At 54.6% G+C, this 27,198-nt stretch overlaps 1 protein-coding gene across 6 annotated transcripts in view; it reads left to right on the top strand.

Moving 5' to 3' along the window:
- Window positions 1–27,198, top strand: part of RPH3AL (rabphilin 3A like (without C2 domains)) — a 122,783-nt gene that overhangs the window by 37,595 nt on the left and 57,990 nt on the right. For 5 of the 6 annotated variants that reach the window (XR_012514578.1, XR_012514577.1, XM_074388327.1 and 2 more), the window contains exon 5: window positions 22,740–22,826. The exons of the other annotated variant lie outside the window; for it this stretch is intronic. Coding sequence is in view for 3 of the 5 variants with exons in the window: in XM_074388327.1 (XP_074244428.1) it covers window positions 22,740–22,826 (87 nt within the window). In the remaining 2 variants the exon portion in view is untranslated. The remainder of the gene's footprint in view (window positions 1–22,739; window positions 22,827–27,198) is intronic. 6 annotated transcript variants of the gene reach the window in all.

Genomic DNA, 27,198 nt, shown 5'->3' with positions numbered 1-27,198 from the left:
AGAGAGACAGGAGGATCAGTAGGGCTCTGTGTGGCAGGCTGGGGCTCGCTCTGTGGCAGGCAGAGGACTTGTGGGCGTCAGACCCATCGAAGGGTGCTAGGCAGGGAAAAGCCAGTCTCATGGGCCTCTGGGGAGGGTAAGTCGAGATGCAGATTTGCAGAGACTCCATGGATACTGAATCATCCAGTTCGCCATAGTGAGGGCCTGAGTTAAGGCAGGAGCAGCCAGGATGGAGACTGAAGGCAAGAGTTAGCCGTGACAGAAGCAGCCGGCGGTGGAGAGCTCACTGTAGAGGTGCCAAGGCTGCACCCACCTCATTAGTAAAGCCACCTGGAGGTTCTGGTCGGCACGTTGTCAGTGAAGAGATGGAGGCCAGGTGGAGTCACACAGCAGCCAGTGCCGAGTCTGACCGCCTCACCAGCCAGGCGGGGCGTGTGCACGGGGACTGCGTGGAGGGCTGGTCTGGCGTGGGAGCCGACGTGGGGAAGGGCTCGAGGGCATATTGGTGGTGGGGCTAGGGGTCCAGGGGAGCCGTGTATGTGTACCAGGTGGTCCAGGCTGGCTCCAGGCCATGAGTCAGAAAGGGGCCAGGGAATTCAGGCGCAGTGGCTCACACCTATAATCCCAGCACTTTGGGAGGCTGAGGCGAGAGGACTGCCTGAGCCCAGGAGTCTGAGACCAGCCTGGGCAATGTAGTGAGAACCCATCTTTTCTACCAAAAAAAAAAAAAAACTGGGCATGGTGGTGCGCACTTATGGTTCCAACTACTTGGGAGGCTGAGGTGGGAGGATGAGCCTAGAAGGCTTGAGCCCCAGAGGCGGGGCCTGCAGCGAGTCAAGACTGTGTGACCTAGCACCTCCACGTGGGTGTTCTGCTGTTGAGATGCTGAAGCTGGGGCCATTCCTGGGCACCTGTTGTGTGTGTGGTCAGGTCACCCACGTGGGAGGAATCTAGGTGAGGAGGAGCCGGCCTGTAACCTGGTGTAACCTGGTGGAGCTACCCCGTGGGACGTCAGGGGCAGAGGAGGTTGGTGTGAGCTGGGCCTGCAGGGGTGGAGTGTTCCTTCCCTGCCCAGCCCCTCAGCTGCGAGGCGGGCACCATCCTGTCCTCCTGGACTGTCCTGGGTTTCACATTTGTAAATGGCTCGTGGTGGGAGGGAACCAAAAGAAGGAGAATATCTGTGACACAAAAACTACGTGAACGTAAATCTCAGTGTCCCTAAAGGTTTGCTGAGCACAGCCACATTCTTGTTCTTCTATGGCCTCAGCTGGCTCAGCGCTGCCCTGGCCGGGTTGAATGGTTGTGATGGACCCTAAGATGCCAACTCTCTGGCCCTTCACCAAACGGCATCCCAGCTGTGAGCCCCAGCCAGGCACTCACTGCTCAGAATCAAGAAGGGGCCTGACCTCCTTCCCCTCCAGTTATGTGGGGGCGGTGTGGGGTACCAGGCTCAGCTGTTTGAGCCTCAGCAGATTCCAGAATTTAATGAGCTGGCTTCCCTTGGTCTTATTAGTTTTCTTTTCCCAGAATTTTAAAAAGTAACTTACACTACCATGCAGATGTTCAGAGCACTGGACTCTGGCTCCCGGGTTCTCCTGGCTCGGGCTCATCCTCTCCCCGCTCTCTGCCTCCGCTTTCTCACCTGGAAGTTGGGAATAATGTGCCTATCTCGGAGGGTGGCTGTAAGGATTGCAATGAGGAAAGTATGTGATATGCTCTTAGAAACAGGCCCCAAATCATGAGAACTGCTCACTAATTATTAAAAAGTCAAACAATGCAGCCTTTCTCCCTGCCCCTCCACCTGTTTCTTATAATTGCTGGGGGATCTAATTCATTCCTAAGTTGTTAAATCTTTTTTGTTTTGTTTCGTTTTTGTTTTTTGAGATGGGGTCTCGCTCTGCTGCCCAGGCTGGAGTGCAGTGGTAGGATCTTAGCTCACTGCAGCCTCAACCTTCTGGGCTCGTGTGATCTTCCCACCTCAGCCCCCAACAAGTGGCTGGAACTAGAGGTGCGTGCCACCACTCCTGGCTAAATTCTTATTTTCTGTTTTTTTTTGTAGAGACTGGGTCTTGTTATGTTGCCCAGGCTGGCCTCAACCTCCTCAGGTGATCCTCCTGCTCAGCCTCCCAAAGTACTGGGATACAGGCGTGAGCCACCAACCTTAACCGTAAAGTTAAGTTGTTAGTTCTTAAAAGCCTCAGATTTCATCTCCAAGAGAGAAAGTCCTACAGAGGACCGTCAATATTATTTTCTGACTTGGGCGCCTCGTAGACATGACATATCAAGGATAATCCAACCGTAAAAAAATAAGTGAAACGCTGCAGATCTGTGTAAAATGTGAAGCTCCTACCCGTGATCTTAGCAGTCGGGCTGTGTGTCCTCCCACCTTCTCTGTGTCTCCCCACACTCACATGGGTGTACACGGGGTGGAGGCGTATGTATGCTCTTCATGGGACCAAAGTACATTGCTTATTCTGGAATTTCCTTTTTTCATCTTCTTTTCCCACTTAATAAGATACCAAAAACATCCTCCCATGACTATAGGTGTAAATCTAATTCCAGTTGTAGGAGCTGTGCTGTATAGGGGAGTTTTCACCCTCCTCTCCAGCCCCCTCACATCCCTGTTGGGCAGGCCTGGTTGAGTGTGGGTGGCAGCTGGGGCACAGGAGAGGGGAGAGCCGTGCCTGAACCCACCCTCATTGACAGCAGATGCCTCCGTCCTGTTTCGGTTAAGCTCTGCCTCTTCCCGGGGTCGAGTCTCTCCTGCGCCCGGCCCTATCTGCGGCCTTCCTCTGCCCTCCACTCCCTGCACCGCACACAGACACACCCGCCCACGTCTGAACTCCCGTTGAAGGCATAGTTCAAGTTCATCCCCGCAACGGCTCCTGGGATCTTGGGTAAATGAAAGGACAGATGTGGTGGGTGGGCCGGGGCAGGCGGGGTGAGGCGCTGCTATGTAAATGCGGAGGCAGAACCCATCTGAGCCTTAGTTACCTGCCTGCCCTGCTACACCCACACCTGGAAGGGCTGGGAGACAGCCGTGCTCTGAACCTCCCTCGTGACCTCAGGTGAAAATCTGTTCCCCTCTCTGGCCTTCCAGTGAAAGGCAAAGGCTGGACAGGAGAATCTCTTGGCCTCCCTGCTGTTTCCTCCCACGGTTTCCTCCCACAGAGTGCAGCTCGGTCCCAGCCCCGAAGCCTCGCTGTGCATAGGTGCTGGAGCTGCAATTACAGGGCTGGGTGCCGAAGCTCCCGTCTCTGCCTCTGGAGCACAGCTCGGTTGCTCGTGGTTTTAAAGCCGTGGCAGGTCTGCTGCTCAATTCACTTTGGCTCAGGCCCTAGTGAGTTCTGCGCAGGAGGAGTCAGTGTGGGGGTGCTTCTGAGAACCCCCGTGCCTCTGACGTTTCTGTGATGTCATGTGTCACTCATGTCCCCCAAGACATGGGCAGGCAAAAGGCAGTGTTTATACTCATTTTCCAGATGGAGAAACTGAGGCTCAGAGGAATGACTCCCTCTCGGTGGCACTGTCAGTGCCTTGCAACGACTCTTACAGCTCTGTTCAGAACTTTGCCCACAGGCTGGGCAAGGTGGCTTACACCTGTAATTCCAGCACTTTGGGAGGCCGAGGTAGGAGGATCCCTGGAAGCCAGGAGTTCGAGACAGCCTGAGCAACAAAGCAAGACCCTGTCTTAACAAAAAATGAAAAAATCACGCCTGTAGTCCCAGCTACTTGGGAGGCTGAGGCAGGAGAATCACTTGAGTCCAGGAGTTCAAGATCAGCCTGGGCAAATGGCAAAACCCCATCTCTACACAAAATACAAAAATTAGCCAGGCATGGTGGCGCGCACCTGTAGTCTCAACTACTCGGGGAGGCTGAGGTGGGAGGATTGCTTGAGCCAGGGAGGTTAAGGCCAGTCCACTGCAGTCCAGCCTGGGTGACAGAGTGAGACCTTATCTCGAGAGAAAAACAAAAACCCAGAGAACTTTGCCTATATACGTTTTAAAATGTAAAGGGATCTAAAGATGTGCAGGAGACTCCCAAAGGAAGAAGGTGATGTCTGGTCCCACTTGCAAACAAGGTGGCAAGGCTGATGGCTTTGTGCCCCTGATGCTGGGGAAGGGATTGTAGCTCCCATGGCAGAGCGTCCCGAGGGTGAGGGAGCATCCAGCCCAGGAGCATCCAGAGTCAGAAGGAGCACCCAGCTCTAGGGAATCCAGAGTCGGAGGGAGCACCCAGCCCTGGAGCATCCAGAGTCGGAGGGAGCACCCAGCCTCAGGGAATCTACAGAGGAAGCACCCAGCCCCAGAGCATCCAGAGTCAGAGGAAGCACCCAGCCCCAGAGCATCCAGAGTCGGAGGGAGCACCCAGCCCCAGAGCGTCCAGAGTCGGAGGGAGCACCCAGCCCCAGAGTGTCCAGAGTGGAGGGAGCACCCAGTCCTGGAGCATCCAGAGTCAGAGGGAGCACCCAGCCCCAGAGCATCCTGAGTCGGAGGGAGCACCCAGCCCCAGAGCATCCAGAGTCAGAGGGAGCACCCAGCCCTGGAGCGTCTAGAGTCAGAGGGAGCACCCAGCTCCAGAACGTCCAGAGTTGGAGGAAGCACCCAGCCCTGGAGCGTCCAGAGTTGGAAAGAGCACCGCACTCTGGAGCGTCCAGAGTCAGAACACCCAGCCCCAGAGCATCCACAGAGGGAGCACCCAGCCCCAGGGCATCCAGAGTGGGAGGGAGCACTAGCCCTGGAGTATCCAGAGTCAGAGGGAGCACCCAGAGCAGGAGGAGCACCCAGCCCTGGGCACCCTGAGGCAGTGCCCCTTACAGAGTGAACCTGAGCCTGGCCTTGGTTTGTCCCACCCCTGAGGTGGCTGGACGATGGCTGTATATGTGAAGGAGTCGTGGCCCAGCCTCACCATGAGGCCAGCCCCATGTAGAGTAGGTAAGAGCTTCTGTAGGCCTGGCTGGGGTATCTGGGACACTGGTCAGGGCTGTCCTGCAGTGACATCTTCTCCCCAAGGATACCTACCACCTGAGCTCAGCCGCCATCTTTCCCGGGTCTGGTCAGTGAGCTCAGCGTTGTCTTCCCCAGGGCTGGTCAGTGAGCTCAGTTTCCATCTTCCCTGGGGCTGGTCAGTGAACTCAGTGTGTGGTCAGTGAGCTCCGTGGCCGTCTTCCCCGGGACTGGTCAGTGAACTCAGTGTGTGGTCAGTGAGCTCTGTGGCCGTCTTCCCCAGGGCTGGTCAGTGAGCTCCATGTCCATCTTCCCTGGGACTGGTCAGTGAACTTAGTGTGTTGTCTTGAGCTCCATGGCTGTCTTCCCTGGGGCTGGTCAGTGAACTCAGTGTGTGGTCAGTGAGCTCCGTGGCCATCTTCCCCGGGCTGGTCAGTGAGCTCTGGGGCCATCTTCCCCGGGGCGGGTCAGTGAGCTCCACGGCCATCTTCCCCAGGCTGGTCAGTGAGCTCCGTGTCCATCTTCCCTGGGGCTGGTCATTGAACTCAGTGTGTGGTCAGTGAGCTCTGTGGCCGTCTTGCCTGGGCTGGTCAGTGAGCTCTGTGGCCGTCTTCCCCTGGACTGGTCAGTGAACTTAGTGTGTGGTCAGTGAGCTCTGTGGCTGTCTTCCCCGGGGCTGGTCAGGGAGCTCTGTGGCTGTCTTCCCTGGACTGGTCAGTGAACTCAGTGTGTGGTCAGTGAGCTCAGTGTCCATCTTCCCCAGGGCTGGTCAGTGCAACCTTGGGAGAGCTCTGGCCCCAGGAAGAAGCATCATTGACAAATCTATTTAGCAGCTGTTACCAGGAGCAGTAATTTCACACAGCCTCCTGTCTCTGTTGAGGTAAATAACAGATTCTGACATTTGTAGTACAGCGAAGTCCCATGTCGTACACCTCGGCACTGTGCCCTCGAGCTGCTGCACTTGTGGAGGCCTGCAGTGCCTCACCTCTCTCCACTCACCCCTGCGACTCATCATCCCTCTCCACTCACCCCTGCAATTCCTCACCCCTCTCCACTCACCCCTGCGGTTCCTCACCATTCCCCACTCAGCCCTGCGACTCCTCATCCCTCTCCACTCACCCCTGCAATTCCTCACCCCTCTCCACTCACCCCTGCGGTTCCTCACCATTCCCCACTCAGCCCTGCGACTCCTCATCCCTCTCCACTCACCCCTGCAATTCCTCACCCCTCTCCACTCACCCCTGTGGTTCCTCAGCCCTCTCTACTCACCCCTGCGGTTCCTCACCCCTCTCTACTGGCCCCTCCACTCACCCCTGCAGTTCCTCACCCCTCTCCACTTGCCTCTGCAGTTCCTCAGCCCTTTCCATTCACCCCTGTGGTTCCTCAGCCCTCTCCACTCATCCTGGCGACTCCTCACCACTCTCTGGTTGCCCCTGTGTTTTCTGCTGTGACATTTCCCTACAGCTCTTTGCTGTTCATGCACCTTAACTCATGATGGACTGAGCCCATCTTGTTCCCTGTGGGAGGACGTGGCAGGCAACTCCTCTGCCAAGGGGAAAAGGGGGGAACCGGTTCATTTCCCTGCAGCTCCTTTTAGCCTGGGCTTCAAAACTGCAAATCTGGCCTTTATCAGAGGCCTCTGTAGCCTTCTCCTTCAAGGCTCTCTTCTTACCCTTGCTGTCCTGCCTTCCATGGGAGGGAGGATTCTGCTCCAGGTCACAGATGGATAAACTGAGGCTGAGAAGGGTGAGACCCTTCTGCCCAGGAACGATATTGAGGCTCAGACAGCAGTGGTATTCAGGCCTGCAGGGAGTGTGGCCTGAGCACCTGAGTTGCCAATCAGGGGGAGGGCTGCTGGGCCGTTGCTGGGTGGAGGAGTCTCATTTGCTTTCCAGCCCATCCTCCACTCCTCTGCTTGTTCCATTGCAGCTCTGATTAGGTCACTGTCTCCTTCCCTCCCCCTGAAGTCTTCAGTGGCTCCCTACTGCCCACAGTGTAAACTCCAAACACCCCGACATGGTACCAGGGCCCTCAGTTCATTCCCTGACTGCAGGCTGTTTACTTAGCAGCACAGGTGAAACTCCCAGCCCCGGGCCAGGCCTGACTCCCCCAGCCCCGACCTGCCGACCTGCTGTTCCCTCCTTGGAGCTCCTCCATGCGTCCCCAGGGTCTACAAGGGAGTGTTAGTGCTGTTGCTGTTGGAATGTTAAGAAATCCTACAATCTGTGTCTAGTCTGCTCTATTTTTCAAATGAAAAATAAGTACCAATGACAGGTATTTGCTGGCTGGATTTTTTGGTTTTGTTTTTGAGATGGAGTCTCCCTCTGTCACCCAGGCTGGCGTGCAGTGGCCTGATCTCGGCTCACTGCAACCTCCGCCTCCCGGGTTCAAGCAGTTCTCCTGCCTCAGCCTCCCGAGTAGCTGGGACTACAGGTGCATGCCACCATGCCTGGCTAATTTTTTTTTTTTTTTTTGGTATTTTTAGTAGAGATGGGTTTTTGCTATATTGGCCAGGCTGGTCTCACACTCCTGACCTCAAGTGATCTGCTCACCTCAGCCTCCCAAAATGCTATGATTACAGGCATGAGCCACTATGCCCAGCCTGGCTTGGAGAACAGAGATTGTATCCCAGGCATGGGAAAGAACACAGGGAAGGGAGAGGGCATTTTTACAGACTGAGCTTTTAAGAGTCATGATAATCCTGCAGTGTCAGAGAGGCCGGTTCTCTGCCCCTGAGAGTGGGGTGGGGAGGGCTGCTGAGGGGCCCTAGCGTCCCACGCTGAGCTGGTCAGGGCAGAGCTGGAGGATGTGGAGAGTCTCCCAACTTTGCCCAGGTGGTCCGTGCTGACTCCGTTTCTGAGGGACCCTGGCCGGGCCTTGTGCCGTCACCCCCAGCCTCCCCAACTCTGTTCTGTCCTTGGGTGTGTGGGTGGCTGGCCATGTGCCATCCAGCTTCCGGTCCTGGTTGCATTCTGGGTCCCTCCTGCCTCCTCCAGGCCCCAGCCCCAGTGGTGGTGCTTCTTATTCTTATGTCCCCATTCCTCAGCTGCATCCCTGGGTCTTGTCCAGCCCAAAGCCCTTCCTGCCCCAGCGCTCTTCTCACCCCATACCTTGAGACTTCCAGAACACAGAGCAGGGCTGCCTTCCTGTCTTCCCTGCTCCCTGTCACTCGGCTCCCTGCCCCCAGCAGCCCCTGCCCTTCCTGCCCTCCCTTGCCTGGCTCCCTGCCCCAGCGGCCTCTGCTGCCTCAGAATGAAATTGGTGTAGCCCAGGGTCTGCCCCTGGCCGCTGGCACTGCTTTCATTCCGTCGCTTGACAGATGCGTCCTGAGCGCCCACTGTGTATCATGCAGCAGCCAGGTTCTGGAACCACGTCGGGGATTAGGCAGGAAAAGCCTCCGACCTCCCGAAGCGTCTGTTCTGGGTGGTGAAATCACAGGAAGCGGCAGGGAAATGAATCTCAGGCATTTTCTCAGCTGCAAGGCCTGTCTGTCCCTGGAGTTCCTAAGCGTCAGTCAGTGCTGGGTGCGGTTCCTCCATCTTCTGTGTCTGTGGCCCTGACCTTTCTCCCAAGCTCCAGTCCTGAGTGTTGACGGCTTGTGGGAGGGAGCCCTGAACCCCCACTGTCAATCAGTGCCTGCCTCTGGCCCCCTTGTTCATGCGACCCCCATCCACCCTGTCGGCTGGGCCAGCAGCCCCAGATCACCCTGGAGTCCTTCCTTTTCCCCCACTTCCCACACCAGCTAGGAGTGGGGATTTCATTTGCATCTGGGAATGGTCTCGAAAGAGTCTTCGCTGAGTCTGGAGGACAGATTGGTGGATCTGTCCTCAAATCCCAGTCTGGATCTGGACAGGATCCTAATCTCAGCAAAGGCCTTTCCAAAACCCCGGTTGGATTATGTCCTTTCCCTCCTTGAGAGCTGCCATGGGCCGGATGTCCAGGGAGCTCCAGCCCCTGCAGCACCGCGTGCTTGTCACTCAGCCCCTCTGCCTCCCTCCCTCCCTCCTTCCCTAGACAGCTGCTGTGTGCCAGGTGCCTGACCAACTCGGGATTTAAACATCAACAACGATGCCCTTTTCCTCAGGAGTTAGTCTTTGAGGAGGCCCAGTCATGGGAGAGACAGTTTCCATACAACACAATCAGTGCAACCCTAGAATGTCAGCTCATTGAGGGAGCACAGGAGGGAGCCACCGGTGCCCCCCAGGCGAAATCAAGGAAGGCATCATGGAGGAGGAGATGCTGGAGTTCCTGTAGGATATGTAGAAGTTTGCCAGACATGAGGCACAGAGCACGGAGGCAGGAAGTAGCTAGAGGGTTGGGAGCAGACAGCCAAGCGTGGGGCTGGCGTGCTGAGCTTGGCAAGGCCAGGAGGGACAAGATGAGAGAGAGGTGGGGGCCAGGGAGGGAGGAATTGCGTGTGTGTGTCCGTGTGTCATTTTCTCGCCTCTCCCCATCCTCTCGCGAAGCCTCCCTGACGTCTGCCTAGTCCAGCTTGGTAGTCACAGACACTTAGAAGTGTCTGTAGAAGGCCGCTGGCAGCATTGGCCCCAACCCGTGACCACCTTTGTCTTCACCAAATTCTAGGGTCTGGGGTGGTGGCGGGAGAGCCTCGACTGCTGCCTCACCCTCCTGGGAGGTTTTGTCTCCCCGGAGCACAGGACTTCAGTGTCTTGGGGATCAGGCCCTAAAAATGGAGGAAAACGCCAGCCAAAGTGCTTTTTCCTGTTCCCCTGCAGTCACTCACTACAGCACACTTCCAGGACCTCTGTCCCACCCTCTCCCGATCCGTTCCACGGCAGATTCTTGAGTGGGCCACGCACCAGTTCAGACCCCATCCACCCACAGGTGGCCTCAGATCCTGCAGAAGAGGGCTTGGTCCCAGGCGACCATCCTCACCTCGGATGCCAGTCATGTGGCCAGGCCTCTGGAACTTCTCAGCAGCCACTGTAAATCAGGGTTCCCACACCCCATTCTTTGTGTTCAGTTAATTTGCTAGAGCAGCTCACAGAACTCTCAGAGAAACACTCTGCTTGTGTGTACTGGAGTATGACGTAGGATATTAGAAAGTGTGGATGAACAAGGCTGCCTCCCGGGTGCGGTGTGTGGGGGCAGGCGAGGGGCTCCTGGCCCTCTCTGGTGCCTCCCGCAGGAACCTCCAGGCGTTCAGCTGTCTGGAATCTCCCAACCTCTGTCCTCCTGGTTTTTGTGGAGTCTTCATTACAAAGTTATGGTTGATAAAACCCCTGGCCATTGGTGATCGACTCAGCCTTTATAGCCCCTCCCCGTTTGAAAGTGACAACCCCTTATCATGCCTTGGCCTTTCCTGTGACCCCAGCCTGAAGCCACCTAGAGGTGCCTAAGCTGCAGTCCACACATCAGCATACAAAAGATGTTCATTGATTGCTCTGGGGATTCTCAGAGTCTGAGGAACTCTGTGTCAGGATGAAGACCAAATACGTATTTCACAGTATCACAGACCCACAGGCTGGTCACATGCCCTGCAGCTGCAGAATTTCTGAGCAGGGACCTGCTCTGCTAACCTGAGCCCCTTGTAGGGCCAGGCCTGGCCTCGGCGGCATCCTCCCTCCCAGGTGGGCTTCCGGGAGCCCTCGAGGAGGCAGACTCACTTGTGGCCGGCACAGGGTGTTTCCAGGATGCAGAACATGGGATGAAAAATTAAAGGGGCCTGGCGAGGGGGCTCACACCTGTCATCCCAGCACTGGGGGAGGCCGAGGCAGGCGGATCACGAGGTCAGGAGTTCAAGACCAGCCTGGCCAAGATGGTGAAAACCCCATCTCTACTAAAAATACAAAAATTAGCTGGGTGTGGTGGTGGGCGCCTGTAATCCCAGCTATTCGGGAGGCTGAGGCAGAGAATTGCTTAAACACAGGAGGTGGCGGTTTCGGTGAACCTAGATCTGTGCACTCCAGCCTGGGTGACAGAGTGAGACTGCATCTCAAAAAATAAAAAAGGGATTTTTAACAGAGTCTTGGTCAGGTGACTACCAGGCCGCAGTGCAGGCCCTTCATTTCTCCACGAGAAGCTGTCTGCGGGAGGCCCTGCCCAGGCTTCTGGAAAGCAGACGTGGGTTTTGCAAGCAGGGCAAGGTGGGGAGGGGCCGTGGCCAGGGTTGGTGGGGGAGGCCGGGGCTGGGTAGGGGAGGCCAGGGCCAGGTGTGGGGGGCCAGGGCTGGATTGGGGAGGCTCCACAGCTGGGTGGGGGAGGCCAGGGCTGGCTCCATCTGGGCGTTTGCTTTCCCGTGTTCGTGTTCCCTGCACGGCCAACGTATGTCTGAAAAGGGGGCGGTCATGGACCCCCACAGTCCACAGAACAATTCTGTCCTCTTTCTCCCGAGCTCCTTTGTAACCAGTGATATCCGTTTCTGGGCCCTGTAAGGATCCTTTCCGGCAGGTGTGGGGTCAGAGGGAGCGTGGGTGAAAGGCCAGGTCAGGAGGAGGATCCTGGCCCAGCCTTCACCTGGTGACCTCGTGTGCCTGTGACAGGTGACTCAGGCTGTGTGTGCGTTTGTTCATCGCGTCTTCCCCGGAGGGCATCGCCCATGTCAGCACAAAGCATGCATCACTTGAGCTCTTGATTTCGTTATTACGTTGTCACAGGCCTGGGTCCCAATCCTGGCTCTAACACCATCTCCTGATGTGAACTCGGCCAAGCAGTGCCACACCTCTGGGCCTTCAGATCTTCATCCAGGATGGTCAGGCCTTGAAGCCTCCCTCGCAGGGCTGCTATGAGTCACCAAGATTAAAGGTGACGATGATGATATGAGCTGGATGCCAACAGCAGTGCTGGGGCTGGAGGAAGTGCTCTGTTATTACTGATAATAGTTAACTGTATTATGTATCATTAATGACACATGATTAAATGCCCTTTTAGTAACTGTGGCCCAGGCTCCCTCCTGATAGACGTGGAGCCCTTCCACATGATTGCTTCAGATGTGATTTGAAATTTTGAAACAATGTTGTGTGTTTGGAGACAGTGGGCCTGACACCAAACAGCCCGTCTCTGGGCCCTGCAGCTTCTGACTGTCCCCCGAGCCCCTCAGAGGAGAAGGTGCCGAGTGGTGGTGGCCGTGACGAGCCACAGTGGGACAAGCATGCAAGGGACTTCCTGGCCTCTGGGCTTGACGTCCTCGGTCTTGTGCCCAAGGTGGAGCTGGTGCAGGAGCTGCTCCTGGTGGCATCCTCCTGCCCCTTAGGGATGGCTCCTCTGTCCCTCCCACACTGATATGTGGTCCCTCTGCCCATGATTTCTGTACAGCCGCTCTTCAGTCCTGCTCAGAGGTCATGCTGTGTCCACTCGGGTCGGCCTCGCTCTGCCACCCAGGTCGGAGTGCCGTGGCACAGTCATAGCTCCCTGCAGCCTCGACCTTCTGGACTCAAACGATTCTTCCAAGTAGCTGGGACTACAGGTATGCTCTGCTATACCCAGCTAATTTTTATAATTTTCACAGAGACGGGGCCTTGCTATGTTGCCCAGGCTGGTCTCGAGCTCCTGGGCTCAAGTGACCTGTCCCATGCTGGCATCTGTACGTGTCTTTACCCCACCAGCACTCCTCACACCTTCTACTGACTGGGCTTATACGTGGCACCCTCTGTGTCCTCCACAGATGCTGAATGAACAAGCTCACTCCTGGAGACCAGCACCATGTCCTGTGCTTCCCCCGTGATTGTACGTTATTAGGTTTGCTGTGTTTTATTTTTGTTTTTATTTTTATTTATTTTTTTTTTTGAGACAGAGTTTCGCTCTTGTTACCCAGGCTTGAGTGCAATGGCTCAATCTCGGCTCACTGCAACCTCCGCCTCCTGGCTTCAAGCAGTTCTCCTGCCTCAGCCTCCCAAGTAGCTGGGATTACAGGTATACACCACCATGCCCAGCTAATTTTTGTATTTTTAGTAGAGATGGGGTTTCACCATGTTGACCAGGATGGTCTCAATCTCTTGACCTCATGATCCACTCACCTCGGCCTCCCAAAGTGCTGGGATTACAGGTGTGAGCCACCATGCCCGGTCAGATTGGCTGGTTTTTAACCATCCTCTCACTTTCCAGTTGAGCCACCCCATCCACCCCTTGGCCCAAGCTCCCGTGGAATGCACTGTGCCCACATCCCCCATGCCGCACACCCTTGGCCCAGTTCAGGATGGCGCAGGCCTCCTTAGTTTCCTGTGTCCTGCTGGGAAATATGCAGAAACCTCTCTGGGACTGAGGGGGATGCAGAGGTTAACCAGAACCAGAAAGGGGTTAACTGAGGCCTATGGGGTGGGCAGGTGAGGTGCTGTCCCTGCTGCCTCCCCAGACCTCCTGCCCCTGGCCAGCCCGGTGGCTTCATCTTGTCTGAACACCCCGATTTCTCTGCGTCTGACACGCGCAGAGGCACGAGTGCAGAGACGATCCGAAGCCCCGTCCAAGTCATGATTTCTTATTATGTGCTCTGTGAATGTTAATAACCAACAGCTGGTGCTGTTGCCTTTTTTAACCCTCCTCTCCACTCAGGATGCGGTGGTAACTCTGCCTGAGTGGCAGGTGGAGGGAGGAGGTGTTTTGGAAGCTGAGCTTGGAATCAGCAGGACGTGATGGTGGCTGCTTTCGGCTGGGAGAGGTGGCTGGGGTGGGTGCAGGCCTGGAGCGTGCAGGGGGTCCCCAGGCTGTGTCAGGCACTCCTCCGACGGAGGGCAAGGGCCTGCTTGGTGGTGCTGCAGCCTGCCGAAGCCTTGGAAGAGAGAGGTGGCACGGCCCTGTGTGGCTGGGTCCCCTGAGCCGCCGGCAGCCAGGATGGAGGAGGCCAGTGCTCCCTTCGAAGGACATGGGTGGAAGCACAGAGAGACATGCCTTCCTCCTGAAATGCTTCTCCCCTTGCCTCTGGCTTCTGCATCATCCCAAGCAGCAGGTGGCTGGCATGAAGGCTGTGCCTCTGTGGGGCCTTCTGTGACTGGGTGTTTGCAGGCGGTTGAGCCGTGTCCTAATGTATGGGAAGAGGGGGCTCGCCATGCCTTCTCCCACTTGAGGCTTGACCTCATCTGTTGTTCTGAAAGCAGAGCCAGGGCCCGGGGAGCCAGCCCTGCCTTACCGCAGGTGGGGAGGGTGAAGTTGGGTCCAGGCAGGAGGATGAGGTTTGCGAGATTGTGCTGGCCAGGCAACCAGGCCTGGTTGGGGCAGCGGGAACCCAGGTCTGAAGCTCAGACAGAACAGGATTCACATCCCCGGTCCCTGTGTCAGGTTACTTAACCTCAAGCCTCAGAGCCCTTGCTCATAAAACAGGGACAGTCATACCCACCTCATAGGGCCACTGTGAAAATTAAGTGAGATTCTGCATGAAGCAGATAGCTTGGTGCCTGGTGTAAGCGTAAGTACCTGAGAAAGTATGTAAATATTTATAATTATATATATTAATATCTGAACTATATATACATTTAAAGTCATTTGGCATCAGGGCCTGGGTTGCAGGTGGGTCTATGGCAACAGAGTTGTATCCAGCCTTTCTGCTGCTGGCCCACTGGGGCAGGCAATGCTTCTCCAAGGCTGGCTAGTGGCGCTTCAGGGCCGATCAGGGCTGAGCTTACGATTGGAGGGACCGGTGACCCAGATGGACTGTCTGGGACCCGCTGAGGGGTGCACAGGCCTAATGACAGCTGAGCCAGTCACCCACGGTGTATGTGTCTCCTGCCTGTCTGCCTGGGCACCGTCAGCTTCTTTAATCCATCCCGACCTGCAAAAATCCAGACCTGGTCAAAAAATGAAGTTGGGGCAAGTGACTTCCCAAAGCAGTTAGCTTAAGCATCCTTTAAATAGAAATTCTGCTTATCCATTTAAAATAGATTTTGACTTTGCCTAGTTTGATTTCCATTTGGGCTGATACCTTTCTAGATTGTTTTCTGTGTATATATAGATGCTTGTAGATACAGGCACATCTGTGTGTTTATGTGGTGGGGCGCCCTATGGGCAGCCTGTCCCATTGTGCTGTTTTTATTGTGACAGTTTATGGTGAGTATTGCTTGTTCGCTCCGTCGTTACGCCGTCACTTTTTCTGTTGGGTCATCCTGGTTTCTATGCTGCGTAGCTTTCCCGTAAGCCCAGTAAGGTTTTCCCTCTTACAGGTTTGATTTCTAGCATCTGGAGCACATTTTGGGGCGCGGAACATGCTTGGAGGCTCTCCCTTGGTGCGGCTATCATGCACTGTGGTTGCGGCCACTTAGACATCGCTGTGTCTTTCTCTGTGTTATCGGGGTCCGAGGACGATCTCTCTGTAAACATCATCTGTAGCGCGGTTCCTGATGAGAAGCCGGCTTGCCTGTCAATTCCAATGCACTGGAACGCTCAGGAGTCATTTTCCAGATGAAAGTTTGCTATTTTATTTTATTACTTTTTAAATAAGATGGGGGTCTCACTGTGTTGCCTAGGCTGGTCTTGAACTTCTGGCCTTAAGCAATCCTCCCACCTTAGCCTCCCAAAGCACTGGGATTAAGGCATGATCCACCGTGCCTGGCCCTAAGTTTTGCTGGTTGATAAACTACTCCCTTCGATGGGACACTGAGGACAAAGGGCTGTGGCTTGTTCATTTTCAGAATTCCTAGAATAATGCCTCACATGCAGTGTGGAATACACGTTTATGAACTGCAGCTCCAAACGTTTGAACTGACCATCTTCACGGTTCATTTCTGCGGCATGGTGTGCGTTTTTCTGGCCTCCTTATACAGAACCCTTGAGCACAATTGCACCCTTTTGGTTGACGGAACCTTGTGAGCAGCACTGTTGGTGTGATGGGAGACAACGCCGTGAAGTTTGCCCGGTGACTGAGTGGTCACAGCCACGGGCACTGTGAGACGGCGGCGTCTGCTTTCAGAGCAGTTTCATTCCCTCCCCTGACACTGGCACTAAGCCCCTTCCCATCTTCTAATCTGTGGGAGTGTGGGACCCGCGCCACAGAGCCTGGTGGATTCCGCATCATGAAATGGATCGGTGAGGACTCACAGGCCAGCCTGGGTGTAAAGCACCTAAACTTTGGAGTATGTGGCCTGGAAGACCTTTCTGTCATTTCAGTTTTGACTCTTGGATGCCGTCTGGGAAGGCAAAGGGGAAGGATGGGGAGTTCCAGGAAGCAGAAGCATCACTGAAGTGGCCCCGATGAGAAGGATGTTGACGAAGACGCCTGATCTGGCCTTGTAATGTGTCTGCACTCCTAGGTGGCAGCAGCACGCACCCAGGGAAGCAGGCAGGAGCCATTGTGGGAAGCGGGGGTAAACATCCCTGCTCTGCACCTTTAGTGAAGGATTCCTGGGTCATTTCCCTGTGGCTGGGCCAGCCTGGGTTCATGCTCCATACCCTGAGAATGAGGCCCACCTGGCCACCCCCCACCTCCTTGGACACTTGTCCTGTGTGCGGCTCTCCCTGGTTTAGGCTCCCACAGTGCTGCTGGTCGGCATCACTCAGTGTGGATGCGATCGGACCCTGCCTTGTGCTGCGGAGCAAGCACTTGTCTTCCCACAGATTGGTGTGTTCCAGGAGGGACCTGTCTTGCCTTTTCAATTGTGATATCTTAAGTCGCTTCTGTTGTTCATTCAGTTCTGCAAATGGCCATTGTGCCGGGCACTGGGAACAGGAAAGTGAACAGAAACAGATGTAGCCTCTGCCCCTCGGGAGCTGCCAGTCCAGCCAGGGGTGTGACAGGAGCCCCACGGCCACCAGCGCAAGGTAAAATCACAAATCTTAAGATGAGGCAGGAGCCCGTTCTGGAAGCTCTTATGGTGGAAGGGGTCTCAGAAGGCTTCCTTGAAGACATGGTGCTTCTGCTGAGGTCTGAGGGCTACATAGGTTAATGAGGAGACGGTGTGGCCCCAGACAGAGAGGGCAACATGTGCAAAGGTTTTGTGGCAGAAGGACCAGGGGCTGATGAAACCCCACACAGCTGGAGCTCGGAGGTGGAGGACGAGGAAATGAAACAGGGGAGGCAGGTGTGAGCTGAGGTCCAGAAGAGGCAAGGCCAGCCCGAGCGCCTTATCAAGTGGGGCGGTGGTCATCCCAGCAGAGTAGGAAGCCTCTGTTGGCTTTTAAGTTGGGAGGGATGGGAGAAGTGATGTGATTAGATTTGCATCTTGAAAAGATCAGCCTGGCTGCGGTGTTGGGAACCAGTTGGAAGACAGCCACGGTGGGGCAGGGAGATTTGCCGGGCGGCCTTGGTGTGGGCATGGGCGGTGGCAGCAGAGATCAGGGATGGGACTGGAGGGGAACTGACAGCCTGGAGAGAGAGCTGGAGCTCTTGGAGACAGATTATCTGGGCAGGAGGGAGGAATGATGGGGGCCTAGGACGCGTGCTAGGTTGTGGCTTTGTGACCGATAGATACTGGCTGCCTTCCCTGAGACAGGCATGGTGATAAAGGTCTGAGATTGCTGCCCGCCTGAACTTTCATTGTGCTAAGCACGTTCATGACCATCTCCCTTGATCTCCTCTTCTGCAACCTTGGGGGACTGTTACCACCAACTGACAGATGAGGAAATGAGGTGGGTACCAAGTCTGAGGTCACCTCTGAACGCCACACCCTGCTCCCTCCTGCCCCAAAGCCTGTGTCCTGTGGGCAGGTTCCTGGGGAACCCCCTTCCCTGTGTTCTTGGTGGGTAGGGAGGACGGTGGGTCTGAGACAGGAGCAGGGAGAGAGGGCGTGCAGTCTGAAGGCCTAGAGTTGTGTGGCTTCTGCCTGGGGTTAGGTGCAGGAGCGAGGCTTCTCCAGTTTAACCCTCGGACACAGCTCCAGGCCGCAGGGTGCATGAGGCAGCCAAGCCTGGAAGCCAGGACTCCCTTGCCCAGGGCAGCTCCACTCCAAGGAAGCCCAGCTCAGGCACGGAAGTGAGTGGCCGCCCCTTCAACACAGGACTGTCCTTGACACAGATGGTGAAGGGCTGTGTTTGCACCAAGGTGAGGTAGAGGCCAGCTTGCCCTCTTGCTCATGGGTTTCTAAAAATACCACCAGTTTAGTTTTCTTTATTGGAACCTGGAAACAAAGAACATAAAGAGAAGAGGCTCGGCCAGGTGCAGTGGCTCACACCTGTAATCCCAGCACTTTGGGAGGCCGAGGCAGGTGGATCATGAGGTGAAGAGATCAAGACCATCCTTGCCAATGTGGTAAAACCCCCATCTCTACTAAAAATGTAAAAATTAGGCGGGGGTAGTGGCGTTCACCTATAGCCCCAGCTATATGGGAAGCTGAGGCAGGAGGATCGCTTGAACCTGGGAGGTGGAGGTTATAGTGAGCCAAGATTGTGCCACTGAACTCCAGTCTGGGCGACAGAGTGAGACTCTGTATCAAAACAAAACAAAACAAAACAAAACACAAAGAAGAAGAGGAGGCTCATGACTGTCTTCCTGTTCTGAGATTTGCTAGAACAGCAATTGTGTGTCATTTCAGTGGGAGCATGTCAGTCATCTTTTCGTGGCCCCAGCCTCTTAGGAGCCCCCCAGGCTCCCTGCCAGCCAGAGGCACTGAAGGAACATAGAGACGTCTGAGAGATGGCAATAACTGACTGTGGGCACCACCAGCGATGGCTGGTGGCCTGAAACAGGTGGCCCAAGGTAGGGTGGGAGCGTTTTTCTCACCACCTGGCCAGCCACGAGCTCTTGCTGGAGTCTGGGGAGCAGGCAGCACTGGACCCTGTGGTGAAGGTGGCGGTTCCTAAGCTCAGCGGAGACAGGCCTCAACCTGACCTCTGGAGGGTAACCAGTCCCTACTGCTCCTGTCCCTGATTGGTGGGCTCTGTTTTCATGGTCCGTGAGCAAGGGACAGGGCTCGGTTCCGTGGACACCCTCCTGGTTTCTCTCCCTGCCCTCGTGGCCTGTGAGCAGAGGACAGGACTCAGTTCCGTGGACACTCTCCTGGTTTCTCTCCCTGCCCTTGTGGCCTGTGAGCAGAAGACAGGACTCAGTTCCGTGGACACTCTCCTGGTTTCTCTCCCTGCCCTCGTGGCCTGTGAGCAGAGGATGGGACTCAGTTCCGTGGACACTCTCCTGGTTTCTCTCCTGGCCCCCAGCAGCACATGGTTTCATCAGTGAGACAGTGCCCATGGGCGTGTGCCCACATGTGCTTCAAAACCTCCCACTGGGCAGCTGAGCACCCCCAGCAGGGGCCTCTGGATGAGCTGAGAGCAATGTTTCAGGAACAGGAAGTTGGTGACAGAGCAGGATGGCGTGAGGTGCAGGCTCGGGAGCACCAAGGGCTTCAGAAGACTCCAGGGCCGAGAGAGACGATGAGCCCCCACTTCTAGGGCTCCCGAGCACAAAAGCAGAGAGAGGGTCCCAGTCCTGGTTGGGGGTGGCTGTGGACTGAATGTTTATATCACCCCAGAAATCCCAGTGTTGAAGCCCTTACCCCAATGTGATATTTGGAGGTGGGGGTGTTGGGAGGCAATTAGATGAGGTCCTAATGATGGAAGCCTTGTGATGGGATTGGCGTCCTTATCGGACAAGGAGGTGGCGGCCAGGCCTCATTCTGCCGTGGGAGGATACAGCAAGAAGCTGCCATCTGCACACCAGGAAGAGCCCTCCCCAGAACCCGACCAGGCCTTCAGGCCTCTGTAGCTGTGATAAACAAGCTGTGTGGTTTCAGCCACTCGGGCTATGGCATTTTTGTCACAGCAGCCTGAGCTGACTAAGATGGGCAGAGGCTGTCCCCTCCCGCTTGGCTGTGTCTGTAAGGGAGGGCAGCCCCAGGGAGAGGCCAGGCTGTGGGGAGGCTGCTGGGCTTCCTGCTGACAGCTGGACACCTCTCTCCTCCCTCCTGGGAGACAGCACAGGGGGTGCCAGGCCAGACTCCCCAGCCTGGGCCGATGCTCCTAGAGCCAGCTTCAGGGCCACACCCATGACCCCAGCAAAGCTTTGTCCCATGGCCAGCCCTGGCACCTTTTCTGCCCATTCCTTTGAGAGCCATCAGCCACATTCCCAGGGACCCACCTGAGCAGAAGCAGCTCTCTGGTGAGCCGTGCGCACCAGCCTGGCACCATGGCAGGGAGGGTGTGACCGAGTCTCCTGAGGTCTGGACCAAGGCCCTGCTTTACCACTAATGAGCTGTGTGACTCAGGCAGCTGCAGCCATCTCTGAGCCTTGGTTTCTTTGTCTGTATAGTGGGGATCATAACACCCGCCTCCTTCACACTCTGTGGCCTGGGCTGTGGCACCTGGTCCCATAACTGCTCACCAAGTGCGCCAGGGGGGTTTGATTCCCTCCTGTTCCCACATCCTCCTCTCCCTCAGCAGCCTCCGTGGGGCACTCTGGGTGTTTATAAGGTGAGCTGCACTCAAGCTGCATGTGTGTGGAGGGTGCAGAAGGAAAAGCTCATGTCTCTGGGGGCCACACTCATTTCCACCTGTGTGCCATGTCCACAGGGATGGTGGGGATTTGCGAGGAAACCAGAGCTAACCAGCACTGGCACTTCCTTTCTCTCTCCTTTGCCCACATTGTGTTTCTGGAGCCTGTCTCGTGGGCAGTCGAGGTAGAAGGATTGGGAGCAAATGGTGGGAGGGGTGGAGAGAGGCAACTCTCTTGGGGAAGGGGAGGGTCACCAGACTGTGTGAGGGATGGTGCCTAGGGCTCCAGGGGACGGGCTACCGGTCCCTGGAGAGGCTGGAAGCCAGCCTAGCAATGATCCAAATCAAGACAGACACAAGGATTGCCAAGTACTCCCACTGCCTTTCGAGGGTCCATGAGAGCTTGGGAAGCAGCAGGCCAGCAGTGAGGAGTGTGGACGGCTCAGGGAACCCTCTGCAGATGTGCTGGGCCTCAGAGAGCTTGGGAAGCAGCAGGCCAGCAGAGAGGAGTGTGGACGGCTCAGGGGACCCTCTGCAGATGTGCTGGGCCATCAGAGACCCCAGGCCTAGGACCTTCCTGAGAGCCGGAAAGGGGCCCTCGTTATGGCTGATTTTCTTGCCAACCCAGAGGGACAGGAGCTTGGAGCAGATTGCATTTTATTCGGAGAAATAAAAGCGAGGTGACATTTCTCATATCGGAGGATTGGATGGTAGCAAATCCATCCTCCCATCCTCTGGAATGTATCATAGCTTCCCTCCCCTGTGAGCTTGCCCCTCCCACCCCCACCCCAGGAGCACTGAGCTCAGTCACCTAATCAGGCCAGTGACGACATGCTTTCGGAAGCCAAGTTGGTGACATTTTCCTCTCCATGGAGAGGTGTCCTCCTTGCTCAGTTGGTAGCCTGCGAAAAGGCCAAGCCACAGATCCAGCCTTTCCTCGGCGGGGGGCTGCAGAGAGCCCCCACCCATGCAGGGACCAGGTGGCTTCCATGTGGCAGAAAGATGGATGAGCTGGGGCAAGAGTCCTGAGGAGTCACCAGCTATCGCTGAATCAGACTCTCCCAGGTTTGTCTGGAGCCAGTCTCAGCCCCAGCAGTCTGCCTCTGCCTCACAGCTTGCTGCTTCTGGCCTTTCATGCCTCTGCTTGTTGCTGTGCATTTAGGGGAAGGAAGAGAAGTACAGTCATGCCTCACGGAACGACACTGCGCTCAGCTAATGCGGTCCCCTGCCATTCTAACACCAGGTTTTTACTGTACCATTTCTATGATATATTTAGAGACAGAAATACTTTCTGTTGTTACAGTTGCCTTCGGCATTTGGTACAGTAGCATGTTGTACAGGGTTGTAGCCTGGGAAGCAGAGTATACCAGCTAGCCTAGTGCAGCCAGCTACACCACCGAGGTTCGTGCAAGTGCAAATACTCCACATGGTGTTTGCACAGCGATGCAGTCACCTCACAAGGCATTTTCTCGAGACATATTCTTGTTTTTAAGTGACAGTAATTATGAGTTTAAAGCAAAGCCCCTTTCCAGCTCCCAGAAGCTCCTGGGCTTGGTGTCTGATGGCCCAGCACACCAGTGGACTGTAGAATCCAGATTTTGGCTATTTCTGTGTCCAGAGAACATGATAAAATGTCTCTAGAATCAGACCTGAATCCAGTACATGCTTGCCATGTGAACCTGAGCAAATCCTCAAACTCTACCAAGCCCCAGGTTCCCCACCTATAAAATGGGCCTCAAGTTTATGGAATGGGGATGCGAGGATCATTAAATGGGGCCTGGCGTAAAGGAAGTGCCTCGGGTTTGCAAAACGGGGGTGCAGGGATCATAAAATGGGGCTTGGATATAGGAAGTGCCTCGAGTTGACGGAACGGGGGTGCGGGGATCATTAAATGGGGCCTGGCATAAAGGAAGTGCCTTGGGTTTATGGAACGGGGGTGTGGGGATCATTAAATGGGGCTTGGCGTAAAGGAAGTCCTCTGGTTGCTAGCAGCATCTCTCATAAGTCTAATGTCAGACGCACAGGCGGGCTCTGGGTATGCTCATGTGCAAATGTGTGTCTCTTTGTTGAATCACATTATTTCCTGCCCCATTTCCAGGTAGCACCACGATCTGCTCGTAGAGACCAGATCACAGGCTGCTGTGTTTGCCTGGACCCTCCCCTGGCGCTGGGCGTTGGGTTGTTTCCAGTTCTTTGCTGTTGACAATGATGCTGGTGTCAATGTCAGCAAGCTTAGTTTTCTGCGCAATTCTAACAGAACCTAACTGTGGAGAGAATCTGTGGATGGGGCCAGCCATTATGTCCACAGCCAACTAAGGGTTTTGGGATTATCTGTGCCTTTGGGGCGATTGGTTCCTTCTGTCCTGAAGCACAAGCCACTCATTGGGAGATGCCAAGTGTCCCTCAGTTGCAGTGGACGAAGCCCCTCTGTCCCCTGCAGCCGGAGGAGGAGGCGGCTGCAGTCTTTACAACCCTGTGTCCTCTCTCTTGTAGAAAGTCTGCACCAAGTGCGGGATCGAGGCCTTCCCTGGCCAGAAGCGGCCACTGTGGCTGTGTAAGATCTGCAGTGAGCAAAGAGAGGTAGGGCATCCTGGCGGATGGGAGGGGTGATGGGCGGGGCCGGGCGCTCCCGGAGGGGATGGACAGACGGTCACTGGGAGGGGTGTCTCAGGAGGGCACGAAGGGCTGAGTACTGGGGAGGAAACACGGAGTGACAGCCTGCTGGCCGGCCGCCTCCGCGCAGGTGTGGCTATTCTAGCTGGGAGACGCTAAGGCTTCAGTGGGAAGCACCTCGCACAGAGTGTGTGCAGTGGTTACACGGTCACAGTCGCAGCAACCCAGGGTGAGTGCTGGCCATGCGCCTGGCCCTGCAGTAAGTTCCCTGCTGTGTGAATCAGTTTCATCCCTACAAGGCCCAGGTGGTGCTCCTCCTCTCCCTTTCCCTGATGGGGAGATAAAGACGCGGGAGGTTGAATAATCAGCGAGCACCCAGCCAGTTAGTGGGGGAGCTGGAAACACAAGGGACAGGAGCGCTGCCGAAGTCTGCCGTAGAGGTGCGAGCACAATCGAGCTCTGCTGTCACGATGCGAATAGACGCAATGCAAGCGCCCCCGAGCTCTGCCATCACAGTGCCGCCCCAAAGCCCCTTCGGCTGCTATGCTAGTTACAGCCACAGCCCCGTTTGAGGGGAGGAAATTGGGGCTCCACAGGGACTCCGAGGCAGTAGCAGACGGGCAGAGTAGTCAGAACCGAGTGGGAACGGAGCCGGAACAGCTTCGGGGAAGTGCCCTGGGGAGGTGGGCGGGGACGCGGGTGTCTGCTCTTCAGACAGGGATTTATTAACTTTTTACATCTCACTGGCCACTTGGGATGTGCTTATCATCTGCGGGTAAGAAGACAGCTTCGGTTCTGGAAAACTCAGCCATGACGTGCCATTCCCTGCACCCGGAAATCCCGCCAGTGCATTGGGAACCCTAACCACCCTCGGCAGCCCCAGCTGCTCTCATTCGTGTCTTCACGTCCCACCATGCTTCCTGCGTGGATTCCTCGGTTCTGCCTTCCACGTCACTCAGTCTTTCCTTGAGGTCCCCTCCCCTGGGGTCATGGGTTGTCTTTCTTAGGGTTAGTTTTCCTCCGATGTTTTGGAATTTTGGTTTGTGTGCTCATCTTGTGTGATGGTCCGATTCTCTCTCCTTCCCACCCAGCTCTTCTGGCTGAATGGTTTTGCAGCTGCCTTCACCTGGGCCCTGGTCCTCTGGCGGAGCCAGGCGTCCTGGGTTTGTGGTGAGCTGCCCATCCGTGGCGATAACAGGGTTATTCCCAGATCCTCATCCCAGCTGTGACATCTTGGCCAGGCCCTGCGGCTGCCACCTTACTTTCCTCTGAGCTCATGTCCTTGTATGTGCTCTAGTCTTGGGGCGGGAGCCTGCTGTTTTCTTTCCCAGGTGGAAAATCCCCTCACCAGCCTGATCTTAGTGACTCTGCTCTGGTCCCCTACCTCCCAAGGGACACTTTTAGTCCCCGAACCCTGGAAGACCAGTCTCCCAGCTGCCTCTCTCTGCTTCTGGACCCAGAGCAAATTCAGCAAACTTAATAATTTAGTCGAGGGCTGCTCCCTCGCTATGAGTCACCCTCACACTCCTTAGCAGTCTCGAGACACCACCAGCCTGTCCTAATCTCCAGTGCACTGCAGTGGCCAGAAAAGACCGAAATGGCTTAGGATGAATTTTCTTATCTTTCCTAAAGCAGAGAATATGAGGCTGTGCATTACACTATCAACTTGTCCTTGAAGTTTTAGAGGCTAAAACTTAACCTCTAAAGGATCAAGAATGTTCCCCTCTGCAGCACCAGTGTAACAGTGGGCATTTGGTAGGAACGGATGGGGCCGGGAGCACAGTCATGGTATCTGAGCCTGGGTACTATGTGCTGGATATTTCTGTCCGCGTTTGGGGTGTAGGAAGGCTGGTGGGTTTCCTAGTGCCCTTTCTTCTTAGAAAAATGTCTAATCATAATGAAGGGATAACTAACTGGAAAGGCCATTTAAAATGTCAGATTTTAAGCTGGTTCTGAGTCTGTGATAAAAGTTCGGAGTTCTGTCTCCCCGCAAAAGCCAGATCCTAATGGGAAAACTTGGGTTTTCTGATGAAAGCTCTTGCAGCACTCTGCCCAAGCCCTCTTACCTTCCTTTCCCTTCGGTGCTTCACTTCCATCATCTCTGGCTGTAATTGTAAGTACTTTTTCTGGAGAGAGTTGAGTGCTGGTGAGACATTCCTGGGACTGTAAGGGGGATGTTGCTGCCTGTTGTATGCACTTTCACCCAGTGGCAATGGGAGTCTCGGCCCCTCTGCTCTGGGGGAGCCTGCAGTCTAATGCATTTATTCACATAGGCAGCCGACAAATTTATTGAGCATCTCCTATATGCCAGGCAAAGTAGTTCTTCCAGTGGGAGAGGGAGACCACAAACCCAGCAAATTCTGCAGTATCACAAGTGGTGAGCAAGTCCTTAGGGCCAAGGGCAGAAGGGATACTGGGGACATTGCTATTTAATATGGGGATCAGGGAGGGGCTCACGGACAAATGACTTTTGAGTGGAGATCTGAAGCACCTTCTGTGGCTATGTGGAGGGAAAGCATTCCAAGCAGGGGTAGAGCAGGTGCAAAGACCCTGAGGCAGATGTGTGCACTTGGTAGATTTGAGGCACAGCTAGGAGACTGGTGTGACTGGGATTGAGTTGTAGCTGAGGAGAGGTTGTCAGATGTATTAGTCTGTTCTCAGGCTGCTAATCAAGATGTACCTGAGACTGGGTGATTATAAAGGTGAAAATGTTTAATGGACTCACAGTTCCACATGGCTGGGGAGGCTTCACAATCATGGCGGAATGCGAAAGGCACGTCTTCCATGGTGGCAGGCAAAGAAAGAATGAGACCAAGTGAAAGTTTCTCCTTATGAAACCAGCAGACCTCAGAGACTTACCCACTATCATGAGAACAGTCTGGGGGAACCCACCTCTGTGATTCAATTGTCTCCCACCAGGTCCCTCCCACAACACATGGAATTATGGGAGAACAATTTAAGATGAGATTTGGGTGCAGACAGCCAAGCCGTATCAGCAGAGATATGATAGGGTGCTCTGACCATGCTGGTGCTTCGAGACCTTTTGAAGAACTGTGTTGCTCAGGCTGTAGTGCAGTGGCACGATCTCAGCTCACTGCAACCTCTGCCTTCAGGGCTCAATCAACCCTCCCAGCTCAGCCTCCCAAATAGCTGGAACTACAGGCAGGCGCCACCACACCCAGCTAATTTTTTGTATTTTTGTAGAGGTGGGGTTTTGCCATCTTGCCCAGGCTGGTCTCAAACTACTGAGCTCAAGCAATCCACCTGCCCCTGTCTCCCAAAGTGCTGGGATTACAGATATGAGCCACCATACTTGGCCAGAATGTTTTATTTTTTTCGAGACAGAGTCTCAGTCTGTTGCCCAGGCTGGAGTGCAGTGGTGTGATCTTGGCTCACTGCAACATCCGCCTTCCATGTTCAAGTGATCCTCCTTCCTCAGCCTCCCTGAGTGGGTGGGACTACAGGCACGTACCACCACGCCCAGCTGATTTTTTTTATTTTTGTAGAGACGGAGTTTTGCCATGTTGCTCAGGCTGGTCTCAAACTCCTGAGCTCAAGCAATCCGACTGCCCCAGTCTCCCAAAGTGCTGGGTGACAGGCATGAGCCACACACTTGGCCAAGACTCTGGTTTTATACTCAGTAAAATGAGGCACAAAATCTGATCCCCCTCTTCTAAGGGTACTCTGAGTGCTGTGCTGAGAGTAAATTGCAGACTATCTCAAGGCCAGCAACACAGTATCTTACTTTTCTTATTTAATATTGCCCAGATATATAAGTTCTTGTCTGTTGTTACCTTTGGAAGTTTTCATTTTTTAACATATATACATTTTTCTCTTTTCTGATTATAAAATTAATATGGATCATTGAGGAACGTTTACAATTATAGACAAGCATAAAGAAATACACACCTTCAAAAAATCTGGAATCTGAAACAACCACTGTTAATATTTAGTGTATTCCATTTTTCTATGTTCCTTATGTTATTGAACCTATGTTCTTAAATGCATATTTTAAGTCTTTCCCAGTGTAATGAAGAACTCTTCGTAAACACCTCATTGGTATTCTGTCATATAGATATTCTAATTGAGGACATTTAAATCGGTTCCGTTTTTCCTCTTTTTACTGTGTGCATATAGCTCTTTGTCTGCATTTTAGATTATATCCTCAGATTGGATTTCTAGAAGGAAAATGATTATTTTCTTGGAGACTCTTGAGTTATTATTTTTATTTATTTAATAATTAGCTGGTGTATAATTTTATGTAATTTAAAAAATTGTGCACGGATGATACATTTTCTGAGTCCTTGGCTATCTGATAATTTTTGCCTTTATATAAGAA

Source organism: Saimiri boliviensis, chromosome 17, assembly GCF_048565385.1.
Source record: "Saimiri boliviensis isolate mSaiBol1 chromosome 17, mSaiBol1.pri, whole genome shotgun sequence".
Lineage (NCBI taxonomy): Eukaryota > Metazoa > Chordata > Mammalia > Primates > Cebidae > Saimiri > Saimiri boliviensis.
Note: the sequence above shows the minus strand (reverse complement) of the source record. Positions and strands in the feature narration are given on the sequence as shown.